The sequence below is a fragment of the Dreissena polymorpha genome, chromosome 10, assembly GCF_020536995.1.
Source record: "Dreissena polymorpha isolate Duluth1 chromosome 10, UMN_Dpol_1.0, whole genome shotgun sequence".
In the NCBI taxonomy this organism is placed as follows: domain Eukaryota; kingdom Metazoa; phylum Mollusca; class Bivalvia; order Myida; family Dreissenidae; genus Dreissena; species Dreissena polymorpha.
In genome coordinates, this window is record NC_068364.1 from 13,510,673 (window position 1) to 13,526,871 (window position 16,199).

A 16,199-nucleotide genomic window follows, 5' to 3' on the forward strand; every position below is an offset into this window, starting at 1 on the left:
CCATGTGGTACTTAGAGTATTACATACCACATGATGTTGGACACAATGTTGTCATGGTTCCATGTGGTATTTAGAGTAGCATGTGTCACAAGCTGTCGTCTGTGTTCCATATGGTACTTAGAGTATTAGTTTTGTTTAAACCTTTTTATTTTAGCTTGATTGCATCGAAAGCTTTAGCCTTATAGAAATGCTCTCGAGTCCCTTTCCTGTGCCTATAACCAGTACTTGGTGTCTTTTGGGAAGATCTAGAGAACGCTCTCCGAGTGGGGATCGAACCCATGACCTCCTGATTGCTAGGCCTGAGTACTGTTTACCACATGATGTTGGACACAATGTTGTCGTGGTTCCATGTGGTATTTAGAGTAGTATGCACCACAAGCTGATGTCTGGGTTCCATATGGTACTTAGAGTATTGCATACCACATGATGTTGGACACAATGTTGTTGTGGTTCCATGTGGAATTTAGAGTAGCATGTGCCACAAGCTGTTGTCTGGGTTTCATATGGTACTTAGAGTATTGCATGCCACATGATGTTGGACACAATGTTGTCGTGGGTCCATGTGGTATTTAGAGTAGTATGTACCACAAGCTGTTGTCTGGGTCCATGTGGTTCTTAGAGTATTGCATACCACATGATGTTGGACACAATGTTGTCATGGCTCCATGTGGTATTTAGAGTAGTATGTGCCACAAGCTGTTGTCTGCGTTCCATGTGGTACTTAGAGAATTACATACCACATGATGTTGGACACAATGTTGTCGTTGTTCCGTGTGGTATTTAGAGTAGCATGTGCCACAAGCTGTTGTCAGGGTTCCATGTGGTACTTAGAGTATTGCATACCACATGATGTTGGACACAATGTTGTTGTGGTTCCATGTGGTATTTAGAGTAGTGTGTGCCACAAGCTGTTTTCTGGATTCCACGTGGTTCTTAGAGTATTGCATACCACATGATGTTGGACACAATGTTGTCGTGGTTCCATGTGGTATTAAGAGTAGTATGTGCCACAAGCTGTTGTCTGGGTCCATGTGGCTCTTAGAGTATTGCATACCACATGATGTTGGACACAATGTTGTTGTGGTTCCATGTGGTATTGAAAATAGTATGTGCCACAAGCTGTTGTCTGGGTCCATGTGGTTCTTAGAGAATTGCATACCACATGATGTTGGACACAATGTTGTTGTGGTTCCATGTGGTATTTAGAGTAGTGTGTGCCACAAGCTGTTGTCTGGGTTCCATATGGTTCTTAGAGTATTGCATACCACATGATGTTGGACACAATGTTGTTGTGGTTCCATGTGGTATTTAGAGTAGTATGTGCCACAAGCTGTTGTCTGGGTTCCATGTGGTTCTTAGAGTATTGCATACCACATGATGTTGGACACAATGTTGTTGTGGTTCCATGTGGTATTTATAGTAGTGTGTGCCACAAGCTGTTGTCTGGGTTCCATGTGGTTCTTAGAGTATTGCATACCACATGATGTTGGACACAATGTTGTCGTGGTTCCATGTGGTATTTAGAGTAGTATGTGCCACAAGCTGTTGTCTGGGTTCCATGTGGTTCTTAGAGTATTGCATACCACATGATGTTGGACACAATGTTGTCGTGGTTCCATGTGGTATTTAGAGTAGCATGTGTCACAAGCTGTTGTCTGGGTTCCATGTGGTACTTAGAGTATTACTTACCACATGATGTTGGACACAATGTTGTGGTTCCATGTGGTATTTAGAGTAGTATGCACCACAAGCTGATGTCTGGATTCCATGTGGTACTTAGAATATTGGATACCACATGATGTTGGACACAATGTTGTTGTGGTTCCATGTGGTATTTAGAGTAGTATGTACCACAAGCTGTTGTCTGGGTTCCATGTGGTACTTAGAGTATTGCATACCACGTGATGTTGGACACAATGTTGTCGTGGTTCCATGTGGTATTTAGAGTAGCATGTGTCACAAGCTGTTGTCTGGGTTCCATGTGGTACTTAGAGTATTACATACCACATGATGTTGGACACTATTTTGTCGTGGTTCCATGTGGTATTTAGAGTAGCATGTGCCACAAGCTGATGTCTGTGTTCCATGTGGTACTTAGAATATTGCATACCACATGATGTTGGACACAATGTTGTCGTGGTTCCATGTGGTATTTAGAGTAGTATGCACCACAAGCTGTTGTCTGGGTTCCATATGGTACTTAGAATATTGGATACCAAGTGATGTTGGACACAATGTTGTTGTGGTTCCATGTGGTATTTAGAGTAGCATGTGCCACAAGCTGTTGTCTGTGTTCCATGTGGTACTTAGAATATTGGATACCACATGATGTTGGACACAATGTTGTCGTGGTTCCATGTGGTATTTAGAGTAGCATGTGCCACAAGCTGTTGTCTGGGTTCCATATGGTACTTAGAGTATTGCATACCACATGATGTTGGACACAATGTTGTTGTGGTTCCATGTGGTATTTAGAGTAGTGTGTGCCACAAGCTGTTTTCTGGATTCCACGTGGTACTTAGAGTATTGCATACCACATGATGTTGGACACAATGTTGTTGTGGTTCCATGTGGTATTTAGAGTAGTATGTACCACAAGCTGTTGTCTGGGTTCCATATGGTACTTAGAGTATTGCATACCACATGATGTTGGACACAATGTTGTTGTGGTTCCATGTGGTATTTAGAGTAGTATGTACCACAAGCTGTTGTCTGGATTGCATGTGGTACTTAGAGTATTGCATACCACATGATGTTGGACACAATGTTGTCGTGGTTCCGTGTGGTATTTAGAGTAGTATGTACCACAAGCTGTTTTCTGGATTCCATGTGGTACTTAGGGTATTGCATACCACATGATGTTGGACACAATGTTGTCATGGTTCCGTGTGGTATTTAGAGTATTATATACCACATGATGTTGGACACAATGTTGTGGTTTCATGTAGTATTTAGAGTAGTTTGTGCCACAAGCTGTTGTCTGGATTCCATGTGGTACTTAGAGTTTTACATACGACATGATGTTGGACACAATGTTGTCGTGGTTCTGTGTGGTATTTAGAGTAGTATGTACCACAAGCTGTTGTCTGTGTTCCATGTGGTACTTAGAGTATTACATACCACAAGATGTTGGACACAATGTTGTCGTGGTTCCATGTGGTATTTAGAGTATTACATACCACATGATTTTGGACACAATGTTGTGGTTTCATGTAGTATTTAGAGTAGTTTGTGCCACAAGCTGTTGTCTGGATTCCATGTGGTACTTAGAGTTTTACATACGACATGATGTTGGACACAATGTTTTGTGTTTCCATGTGGTATTTAGAGTATTATATACCACATGATGTTGGACACAATATTGTCGTGGTTCCATGTGGTATTTAGAGTAGCATGTGCCACAAGCTGTTCTCTGGGTTCCATATGGTACTTAGAGTATTGCATACCACATGATGTTGGACACAATGTTGTCGTGGTTCAATGTGGTATTTAGAGTAGTATGCACCACAAGCTGATGTCAGGGTTCCATGTGGTACTTAGAATATTGGATACCACATGATGTTGGACACTATTTTGTTGTGGTTCCATGTGGTATTTAGAGTAGTATGTGCCACAAGCTGTTGTCTGGATTCCATGTGGTACTTAGAGTATTGCATACCACATGATGTTGGACACAATGTTGTCGTGGTTCCATGTGGTATTTAGAGTAGCATGTACCACAAGCTGTTGTCTGGGTTCCATATGGTACTTAGAATATTGGATACCACGTGATGTTGGACACAATGTTGTTGTGGTTCCATGTGGTATTTAGAGTAGCATGTGCCACAAGCTGTTGTCTGTGTTCCATGTGGTACTTAGAATATTGGATACCACATGATGTTGGACACAATGTTGTCGTGGTTCCATGTGGTATTTAGAGTAGCATGTGCCACAAGCTGTTGTCTGGGTTCCTTGTGGTACTTAGAGTATTGCATACCACATGATGTTGGACACAATGTTGTTGTGGTTCCATGTGGTATTTAGAGTAGTGTGTGCCACAAGCTGTTGTCTGGATTCCATGTGGTACTTAGAGTATTACATACCACATGATGTTGGACACAATGTTGTCATGGTTCCATGTGGTATTTAGAGTAGCATGTGTCACAAGCTGTCGTCTGTGTTCCATATGGTACTTAGAGTATTAGTTTTGTTTAAACCTTTTTATTTTAGCTTGATTGCATCGAAAGCTTTAGCCTTATAGAAATGCTCTCGAGTCCCTTTCCTGTGCCTATAACCAGTACTTGGTGTCTTTTGGGAAGATCTAGAGAACGCTCTCCGAGTGGGGATCGAACCCATGACCTCCTGATTGCTAGGCCTGAGTACTGTTTACCACATGATGTTGGACACAATGTTGTCGTGGTTCCATGTGGTATTTAGAGTAGTATGTACCACAAGCTGTTGTCTGGGTTCCATATGGTACTTAGAGTATTGCATACCACATGATGTTGGACACAATGTTGTTGTGGTTCCATGTGGAATTTAGAGTAGCATGTGCCACAAGCTGTTGTCTGGGTTTCATATGGTACTTAGAGTATTGCATGCCACATGATGTTGGACACAATGTTGTCGTGGGTCCATGTGGTATTTAGAGTAGTATGTACCACAAGCTGTTGTCTGGGTCCATGTGGTTCTTAGAGTATTGCATACCACATGATGTTGGACACAATGTTGTCATGGCTCCATGTGGTATTTAGAGTAGTATGTGCCACAAGCTGTTGTCTGCGTTCCATGTGGTACTTAGAGAATTACATACCACATGATGTTGGACACAATGTTGTCGTTGTTCCGTGTGGTATTTAGAGTAGCATGTGCCACAAGCTGTTGTCAGGGTTCCATGTGGTACTTAGAGTATTGCATACCACATGATGTTGGACACAATGTTGTTGTGGTTCCATGTGGTATTTAGAGTAGTGTGTGCCACAAGCTGTTTTCTGGATTCCACGTGGTTCTTAGAGTATTGCATACCACATGATGTTGGACACAATGTTGTCGTGGTTCCATGTGGTATTAAGAGTAGTATGTGCCACAAGCTGTTGTCTGGGTCCATGTGGCTCTTAGAGTATTGCATACCACATGATGTTGGACACAATGTTGTTGTGGTTCCATGTGGTATTGAAAATAGTATGTGCCACAAGCTGTTGTCTGGGTCCATGTGGTTCTTAGAGAATTGCATACCACATGATGTTGGACACAATGTTGTTGTGGTTCCATGTGGTATTTAGAGTAGTGTGTGCCACAAGCTGTTGTCTGGGTTCCATATGGTTCTTAGAGTATTGCATACCACATGATGTTGGACACAATGTTGTTGTGGTTCCATGTGGTATTTAGAGTAGTATGTGCCACAAGCTGTTGTCTGGGTTCCATGTGGTTCTTAGAGTATTGCATACCACATGATGTTGGACACAATGTTGTTGTGGTTCCATGTGGTATTTATAGTAGTGTGTGCCACAAGCTGTTGTCTGGGTTCCATGTGGTTCTTAGAGTATTGCATACCACATGATGTTGGACACAATGTTGTCGTGGTTCCATGTGGTATTTAGAGTAGTATGTGCCACAAGCTGTTGTCTGGGTTCCATGTGGTTCTTAGAGTATTGCATACCACATGATGTTGGACACAATGTTGTCGTGGTTCCATGTGGTATTTAGAGTAGCATGTGCCACAAGCTGTTGTCTGCGTTCCATGTGGTACTTAGAGTATTACATACCACATGATGTTGGACACAATGTTGTCATGGTTCCGTGTGGTATTTAGAGTAGTATGTACCACAAGCTGTTGTCTGGGTTCCATGTGGTACTTAGAGTATTGCATACCACATGATGTTGGACACTATTTTGTTGTGGTTCCATGTGGTATTTAAAGTAGTTTGTGCCACAAGCTGTTGTCTGCGTTCCATGTGGTACTTAGAGTATTACATACCACATGATGTTGGACACAATGTTGTCATGGTTCCGTGTGGTATTTAGAGTATTATATACCACATGATGTTGGACATCATGTTATCATGGTTCCATGTGGTATTTAGAGTAGTATGTACCACATGCTGTTGTCTGTGTTCCATGTGGTACTTAATAAGGCACTTAGAACAGTACATACTACATAATGTTGTCATGGTTCTTGAATCACACCCTTGATTATGTTGGCGTACCACATGCTGATGGATACAATATGTTCATGGTTCCATGTGGTACAGTACTTAGAGTTATCTGGATTCCATGTGGTACTCAGAGTAGTACATACGAATTGATGTTGGACACAATGTTGTCATGGTTTCATGTGATACTTACAGTAGAATGTACCACTTGATGTTGTCTGGGTTCCATGTGGTACTTAGAGTAGTATATACCATATGATGTTGTTTGGGTTCCATGTTTTATGTACCTCACAATTTTCTCTAGGTTCTATTTGGTAAATCAAGTAGTTGGGTTTAATTGTCTCACTATTATCATTAACATATATAAACTTGTGAATTAAATTGTTAAGATAAGTTTCAAAAATATGTGCCATTGGTTCTTTTAAAAATTGAATGACCTTTTTTTATTATACAGATGAGAATTTTATTTTAAAAATTTAATACAATAATTTTTTTGCAAGTGGTTTCCTTATGTGCATTGACTGAACCTGTTATAAATCTAATGTGATGCAAGGCATTGTATGTTTGTATTGAAATATTACTATTTTTATTATTTAAGTGCGACTTTGGAGCCTCCACACTTGGACAAACCTTGTGTCCTACAAGGGCCATAACTCTCCAGTCTGGGATGTAAAGTACAGGTATGTATTGGTGTTTTACAAGGGCCATAACTCTCCAGTCTGGGATGTTAAGTACAGGTATGTATTGGTGTCCTACAAGGGCCATAACTCTCCAGTCTGGGATGTAAAGTACAGGTATGTATTGGTGTCCTACAAGGGCCATAACTCTCCAGTCTAGGATGTAAAGGACAGGTATGTATTGGTGTCCTACAAGGGACACAACTCCAGTCTGGGATGTAAAGTACAGGTATGTATTGGTGTCCTACAAGGGACACAACTCTCCAGTCTGGGATGTAAAGTACAGGTATGTATTGGTGTCCTACAAGGGCCATAACTCTCCAGTCTGGGATGCAAAGTACAGGTATGTATTGGTGTCCTACAAGGGACACAACTCTCCAGTCTGAGATGTAAAGTACAGGTATGTATTGGTGTCCTACAAGAGACATAACTCATCAGTCTGGGATGTAAAGTACAGGTATGTATTGGTGTCCTACAAGGGACACAACTCTCCAGTCTGGGATGTAAAGTACAGGTATGTATTGGTGTCTTACAAGGGCCATAACTCTCCAGTCTGGGATGTAAAGTACAGGTATGTATTGGGTGTCCCTTAAGGGACACAACTCTCCAGTCTGGGATGTAAAGTACAGGTATGTATTGGTGTCTTAAAAGGGCCATAACTCTCCAGTCTGGGATGTAAAGTACAGGTATGTATTGGAGTCTTTAAAGGGACACAACTCTCAAGTCTGGGATGTAAAGTACAGGTATGTATTGGTGTATTAAAAGGGACACAACTCTCTAGTCTGGGATTGTTATGTACAGTCATGTAAAAAGGGATGATTATTATGTCCATTTAGAATAATGTTGCCCTTCTATAGCCCAGTATATCCACTCTTTCTACTGGGAACCGATCATGCCAGTAGGTTAGCTCCTGTATTTTTACTGAATTGAAATTAAATGTCTCTACATAGATATAGTCTTTTCTTTGTATTGCCAAATAAGGCATTGTTGACAATGTGTTCACTTAATTAGCAAGTTAAACCCCAGATTGGTCTAATTGCTTGCAGTCCACATGGTCAGTACTTTGTGTCTGGAGGTCATGACAGAGTGGCGCGCCTGTGGACCACGGACCACTACCAGCCTGTGAGGATCTTCCCTGGCCACTTCTCAGACGTTGATGTAAGTACCTGTACCTTGTAGAAACTGGTCTTGGGCATCAGAGTGGAAACATTTAGTTATTATAGATGTCATAATCCCATTGTCTGTGATCAACCAAGTGTCAAAGTTGTGTTCACCTGAGCTTAAAATGTCAAGGTTGTATTTGTGCAGCCTACAGTTTATAGCTCACCTGAGCACAATGTGCTCATGGTGAGCTTTTGTGATCGCCTTTTGTCCGTCCTCCCTTGTGCAGCATCAACATATGCCTTGTTAACACTCTAGAGGACACATTTATTTTCCAATCTTCATGAAATTTGGTCAGAAAATTGGTCTCAATGATATCTTGATCAATTCAGAAGTGGTTACGTGTGCTTGAAAAACATAGCTGCCAAAGGGCGGGACTTTTTTCCTTATATGGCTATAGTAAAACCTTGTTAACACTCTAGAGGTCACATTTATTGTCCAATCTTCATGAAATATGGTCAGAAGATTGGTCTCAATGATATTTTTGATGAGTTCGAAAATGGTTACGTTTTCTTGAAAAACATTGCTACCAAGGGGCGGGGCATTTTTCCTTATATGGCTATAAATGGCTAAAGTAAAACCTTGTTAACACTCAAGAGGCCATATTTATTGTGTGATCTTCATGAAACTTGGTCAGAAGATTCATCCCAATAATATCCGGGATAAGTTTTAAAATGATGCCAGTTTGTTGAAAAACATGGCCGCCAGGGGGCGGGGCATTTTTCCTTATATGGCTATAGTAAAACCTTGTTAACACTCTAGATGCCACATTTATTGTCCGACCATCATGAAACTTGGTCAGAAGATTTGTCCCAATGATATCTTAGATGAGTTGGAAAATAGTTACCGTTGGTTGAAAAACAGATGAGCTGAAAAATAGTTACCGTTGGTTGAAAAACATAGTCACCAGTGGGCGGTGCATTTTTCCTTATATGGCTATATGGCTTTAGTTAAACCTTGTAAACACTCTAGAGGCCACATTTATTGTCTGATCTTCATGAAACGTGGTCACAAGAATCGTCCCAATGATATCTTGGACGAGTTTAAAAATTGTTTCAGTTGGTTAAAAAATCAGGGGGAGGGGCATTTTTTTCTTATATGGCTATTGTAAAAATTTGTTAACACTCTTTAAGTTACATTTTTTATCCAATCTTTATCAAACTTGGTCAGAATTTTTGTTTTAATGATATTTTGGATGTGTACAAAAATGTATCCAGTCTGTTGAAAAACATTGCCGCAAGGTTGTTCACTATTCATGAAAGTTAGTTGGAACATTTGTTCTACTGACATCTTGGGCTGCACAGAACAGGTCAGTTCCTTTGAATGTCAGGTGAGCGACTTTGGGCCTTGCAGGCCCTCTTGTTCAGCATTCAGCTTCATTAGGCATGAACTTATAAAACCTCTGACATTCATTTGCAACATGTTTTACCCGTATCAAAAATACTTTGAATTGTATTGAATTGTTAAAAGCATGGCTGCACAGGTTTGGGACGTTTTAAATTTGTATAAAAGCTTTTTTTAAATTTATTTAACTCTGGTAAGCAAACCATGCCCATTGAGGCCCTCTTGTGTATAAGGAAATTTCTAAGTCACAGCATGTAACCAGACTTATTGAATATTAACTTTGCAAAAGGTTTACAATAAAGATTAGTTTTAGGTCAGCTTTCTATTAAAATTAATCAATAGTTTAATAGACAGAGCAAAATATAATTAGTGCTAAATAAAAACACATTTATTAGGCCCATACCGGTGAAACTGGAGGGGACTTATGGTTTGCACTCTGTCTGTCATACTGTTCTGGATCCAGCGATAACTTTTAAAGTTCTTCATAATTTTTATGAAACTTGAAACATGGACAGATGGCTATATGGAGATTATGCACGCTATTTCATTTTGTTCCTACATCAAGAATTCTGCTTGCTACGGCAACAAATAGACTAGAAATATTGCTGAAAATGGTGGATACTGCGATAACTTAAAAAGTTCTTCATATTTTTTCATGAAACTTTAAACATGGACAGATGGCAATATGGAGATTATGCACGTAGGTAGGTAGCGGACTTTTATTGCTCAAGGCAATAGTCTTGTTATTTCATAGATTTAAAAGTCGTGTGATTGAGATTTTCACAAAAACCAACACATTTTAATGGTAAAAACACTCAATTTGCATAAAGCCTTCTCCTATACACATTCTATAGGTAAAAACACCCAATTTGCTTCAAGCCTTATCCTATACACATTCTTTAGGTAAAAACACCCAATTTGCTTCAAGCCTTCTCCTATACACATTCTATAGGTAAAAACACCCAATTTGCATAACACCTTCTTCTATATCTAGTCTATGTGTGTTGTATTTTCAGTGTGTTCAGTTTCACCCCAATGGGAACTATGTAGCCACAGGCTCAAGTGACCGCACCGTGCGCATGTTTGATGTCCTCAATGGCTCCTGTGTGCGCACATTTACTGGACACAAGGTAATGTTCACATAAGGGATGACCTATAATACAAGTAGCCTTGTAATACTTGTAGTAATGTTTAGTGTTTGCAGGCACACTGTACCTAACTGCCATTAAAACACTTTAAACACTCCCTTGTAAAAAATAGTTGTTAAAATATGTGCATAGTATGTATTACCTTGTGTAGAACATACATATTTATCAGAAGCAATATACTACTAATAAAAATGCAATGTCACAGTCTTTTAATAACATACCTTTTGTCATTTTTATTATTGACTGATTGTTAATAAAAAAGGCATAATTGTGGTAATGGACACAAGTTTGAATGTTCTCCAGTTTCTCTTTGTAAACCCATGTGTATCAGGTACATATCTTGTATAGGAGATATCAACCTAAAACTTCAAAGGTAGATATTGCTCAAATAGATAAATCAAAGATGTATCAACTTGAAGATATATAGGCAGATAGTTCTCAATGGGATATGGGAGGTATCAACTTGAAGTGTTATAGGTAGATAGTTCTCAATGGGATATGGGAGGTATCAACTTGAAGTGTTATAGGTAGATAGTTCTCAATGAGATATAGGATGTATTAACATGCAGTTTTATAGGTAGATAGTTCTCAATGAGATATAGGAGGTATCAACTTGAAGTGTTATAGGTAGATAGTTCTCAATGAGATATAGGATGTATTAACATGCAGTTTTATAGGTAGATAGTTCTCAATGAGATATAGGAGGTATCAACATGAAGTTTTATAGGTAGATAGTTCTCAATGAGATATAGGAGGTATCAACATGAAGTTTTATTGGTAGATAGTTCTCAATGAGATATAGGAGGTATCAAGGTGATGTTTTATAGGTAGATAGTTCTCAATGAAATATAGGAGGTACCAACATGAAGTTTTATAGGTAGATAGTTCTCAATGAAATATAGGAGGTACCAACATGAAGTGTTATAGGTAGATAGTTCTCCATGAGATATAGGAGGTATCAACATGAAGTTTTATAGGTAGATAGTTCTCAATGAGATATAGGAGATATCAACATGAAGTTTTATAGGTAGATAGTTCTCAATGAGATAAAGGAGATATCAACATGAAGTTTTATAGGTAGATAGTTCAAAATGAGAAGATAGTTCTAAATGAGATATATATACATACTTGATAAACTAAATCCTTCATTCCATATCTACTGGGCATTGTTATCATAATAAATGCACACACCGGATTACAAATTTATTAATTATAACTTGTTCCTTGGGAAACTGTTGTGCATGTCATAAGGTGGCCATTGGTTTTAAGTGAACAATGTGGTATGTACATCAGGTTGCCATTGGTTTTTACTGAACTTTGTGGTACATGTACATACGTCAGGTGGCCATTGGTTTCAGCTGAACAATGTGGTACATACATCAGGTTGACATTGGGTTCAGCTGAAAAATATGGTACATACATCAGGTGGTCATTGGTTTCAGCTGAACAATGTGGTACATACATCAGGTGGCCATTGGCTTCAGCTGAACCATGTGGTTCGCACATCAGGTTGACATTGGTTTCAGCTGAACCATGTGGTACATGTACATACATCAGGTGGCCATTGGTTTCAGCTGAACCATGTGGTACATACATCAGGTGGTCATTGGTTTCAGCTGAACAATGTGGTACATGTACATACATCAGGTGGCGATTGGTTTCAGCTGAACAATGTGGTACATGTTCATACATCAGGTTGACATTGGTTTCAGCTGAACCATGTGGTACATACATCAGGTGGCCATTGGTTTCAGCTGAACCATGTGGCACATACATCAGGTTGACATTGGTTTCAGCTGAACAATGTGGTACATGTACAAAGGTCAGGTGGCCATTGGTTTCAGCTGAACAATGTGGTACATACATCAGGTGGCCATTGGTTTCAGCTGAACAATGTGGTACATGAACAATGTGGTACATACATCAGGCGGTCATTGGTTTCAGCTGAACAATGTGGTACATACATAAGGTTGCCATTGGTTTCAGCTGAACAATGTGGAACATACATCAGGTGGCCATTGGTTTCAGCTGAACAATGTGGTACATACATCAGGTGGTCATTGGTTTCAGCTGAACCATGTGGTACATGTACATACATCAGGTGGCCATTGGTTTCAGCTGAACAATGTGGTACATGTACATAAGTCAGGTGGCCATTGGTTTCAGCTGAACAATGTGGTACATACATCAGGTGGTCATTGGTTTCAGCTGAACAATGTGGTACATGTACATACATCAGGTGTCCATTGGTTTCAGCTGAACAATGTGGTACATACATCAGGTGGTCATTGGTTTCAGCTGAACAATGTGGTACATGTACATACATCAGGTGGTCATTGGTTTCAGCTGAACAATGTGGTACATACATCAGGTTGACATTTGTTTCAACTGAACTATGTGGTACATGTACATACATCTGTTTGACATTGGTTTCAACTGAACAATGTGGTTGGCATATCAGGTTGCCTTTGGTTTCAAGTGAACAATGTGGTTTGCACATCAGGTTGACATTTGTTTCAACTGAACAATCTGGTACATACATCAGGTTGCCATTGGTTTTGACTGAACAATTTGGTACATACATCAGATGGTCATTGGTTTCACCTGAACAATATGGTACATTCATCAACTTTACATTGGTTTCAACTGAACAATGTGGTTCCTACATAAGTTGGCCATTGGTTTCAACTGAATCATGTACATACATTGTTTTCGCCTTAACCATGTTGTACATACAATGGTTTCAACCTACCATGTGGTACTTACATTATTTAACCTACAGGATTTACGGCAGGGTTTTTGTTCACCTCTTGAAGATCGGGCCCTGATATTAATGGATAAACAATAAACTGAAAGAATTTCTGAAGGGCATGACATTTAAATGGCCCCTACCTTTGCATGAAATACACACCCAGGAGGATGAAAGGCACACTACATCATGCCTGTACATTTGTTTGTTTCATAACAGGGAGCTGTACACAGTACCTGTTCATTTGGTTGTTTCATTACAGGGAGCCGTACACAGTACCTGTACATTTGTTTGTTTCATTACATGGAGCCGTACACAGTACCTGTACATTTGTTTGTTTCATTACAGGGAGCCGTACACACTACCTGTACACTTGTTTGTTTCATTGTAGGGAGCCGTACACAGTATAAGGCACACTACATCATACTTGTACATTTGTTTGTTTCATTGCAGGGAGCCGTACACAGTCTAAGCTTCTCACCAGATGGCAAATATCTTGCATCCTCAGGTTGACACTTAATGTGTATTCTTAACAACTTATAATATTTACCGATAATAAGTTTGATTTTCTTAAAGAGCTGAACTGGTTTTATCTCAAAACTCAATTTAAATATTAGCGGTTGGTGTCCTGTAGAGAGTTTGTGTATAATATCCTAATGTTATGTTGTAACTTATTTAGCAATAAGTCTAAGACCGCATAAAGTTATGTTTGCATTCATCAGAAATGGACATATCAAGTAATTTGTGAGCCCCATGTTATAGCAGACAAAAAAGTTCAGTTACAAGTCTAATTTTCATAAAACAAGACATAAAACATTGCATTTCAATGAATCTTTGTGAACATAATGCCATAAACCTGTACAAGCTTTTATATCTTTCATGAAGTTGTCATGCCTTTATCAAATTTACATTTTATGGTGGTTCTTTGCATTCGTAAAGAATGATCAATGATTCATTAATCATAAGATGTGTGATTTGTTTGTAAGACTTTCATCATGAGGTCCTGGTTGTTTTGCAGGTTTGGATGGCCACATCTGTTTATGGGACATATCCAATGGCAACATGCTAGCCCAGATGAAAGACCACACGGGTCCTGTGTACTCACTGTGTTACAGTAGATGTGGATCTGTCCTAGCATCAGGTAGGTCAAAATAACTCCATAGAAATTGATAACATTCAAATTATAACCTATAGTTAGTGTTTTTCCCAGGCCCTTTTTGCGTGGCGCTGCGCCATGCCGCCTTTCAAAAGCGCCATTCTGCCCTTTTCAAATTAAAAAGCTGCGATTGCGCACTTGTTGATAAAATCTTTATTGCCCATTGACAAAACTTCTAAGCCAACTAGTCTCAGAGTATGGCCCCAAGCAGCAAAGATTCACCTGGTTGTGTATTATTTTATGTTTTTTCCCACAACTGCCTCTGATGCGATTAAATGTTTCTCTCAAAACCAGGTATCCACGGAACGTTTTTGCCCCTGTTTTGCGTTAAATTTGTGTGTTAAAATGCCCTTTTTGAAAGTAATTCGCCCAGCCATTTGCCCTTCTGGGAAAAACACTAATAGTTATCACTATTACGCACATTTAAGCCCATAATAATTGATGAAACTCACATTATAGCCTATAGTTATAACTAGTATCAAATACATTTAGCCCATATGAATTGATGACACATTATAGCCTATAGTTATCACTATCACACTTATTTTAGCCCATATTAATTGATGACACTCACATTATAGCCTATAGTTATCACTATCACATACATTTAGCACATATGAATTGATGACACTCATAGAATAGCCTATAGTTATCACTATCACACTTATTTTAGCCCATATTAATTGATGACACTCACATTATATAGTTATCACCATCACATACATTTAGCCCATATGAATTGATGACACATTATAGCCAATATGCATTGACATCACTCACATTATAGCCCATACTATTGATGACACATTAAAGCCTAGTTATATTTAAAACACAGTAACATTATAACCCATCAGTATCATTCACATGATGGCTCATATGTCAGTAGCTATCTTATAATACAGTTATATTATATATTTAGTTCATATATATTAGTATCACTCATATTTAAATTTATAATAAAAGACAATTGTCACATTTAGCTGACATGATTAAAATTAAGTTTTCCATAGATCCAGTACATTTACTTTAACATCTTTTATGTGATCCAGAAGGTTGTTCAGATGCATGGATTGCATTATCTTTCGTTTGATCCGGTCAGCTTCTTGTGCAGAGTGTTTTGAACAGAGTGTTGAAGCTATATAAATGAAGCTTTATTATGACAAGGGTTTTTTGAAGAAGTTAAAAGTACAAATAGCATTACTATTTCTACAATATTTTGATAATATCCATTTGGGTAATTTCCTTATACAGACCATGTATACGCATTGTGCAGACCATAACCCCCTGAGTATTGATATTTCAAAGCATACCATAACCTCATACGTATTGATATTTCAAAGCATACCATAACCTCATAAGTATTGATATTTCAAAGCAGACCATAACCTCATAAGTATTGATATTTCAAAGCAGACCATAACCTCATACGTATTGATATTTCAAAGCAGACCATAACCTCATAAGTATTGATATTTCAAAGCATACCATAACCTCATACGTATTGATATTTCAAAGCAGACCATAACCTCATAAGTATTGATATTTCAAAGCAGACCATAACCTCATAAGTATTGATATTTCAAAGCAGACCATAACCTCATAAGTATTAGTATTTCATGCAGACCATAGCCCCATAAGTATTGATATTTATATCAATGCAGACCATAACCCCCTGAGTATTGATATTTCAAAGCATACCATAACCTCATAAGTATTGATATTTCAAAACAGACCATAACCCAATACCGTTAAGTATTGATTTTTCAAAGCAGACCATAAGCTCATAAGTATTGATATTTCAAAGCATACCATAAGCTCATAAGTATTGATATT

General features: G+C 38.7%; 1 protein-coding gene across 1 annotated transcript in view; it reads left to right on the top strand.

The window, feature by feature from the left end:
- LOC127847149 (transcription initiation factor TFIID subunit 5-like) overlaps positions 1–16,199 on the top strand; it is a 65,230-nt gene that overhangs the window by 41,653 nt on the left and 7,378 nt on the right. Inside the window, exons 12-16 of the mRNA XM_052378848.1 lie at positions 6,730–6,811; positions 7,855–7,966; positions 10,330–10,443; positions 13,664–13,718; positions 14,229–14,351. Coding sequence (XP_052234808.1) covers positions 6,730–6,811; positions 7,855–7,966; positions 10,330–10,443; positions 13,664–13,718; positions 14,229–14,351 — 486 coding nt within the window. The remainder of the gene's footprint in view (positions 1–6,729; positions 6,812–7,854; positions 7,967–10,329; positions 10,444–13,663; positions 13,719–14,228; positions 14,352–16,199) is intronic.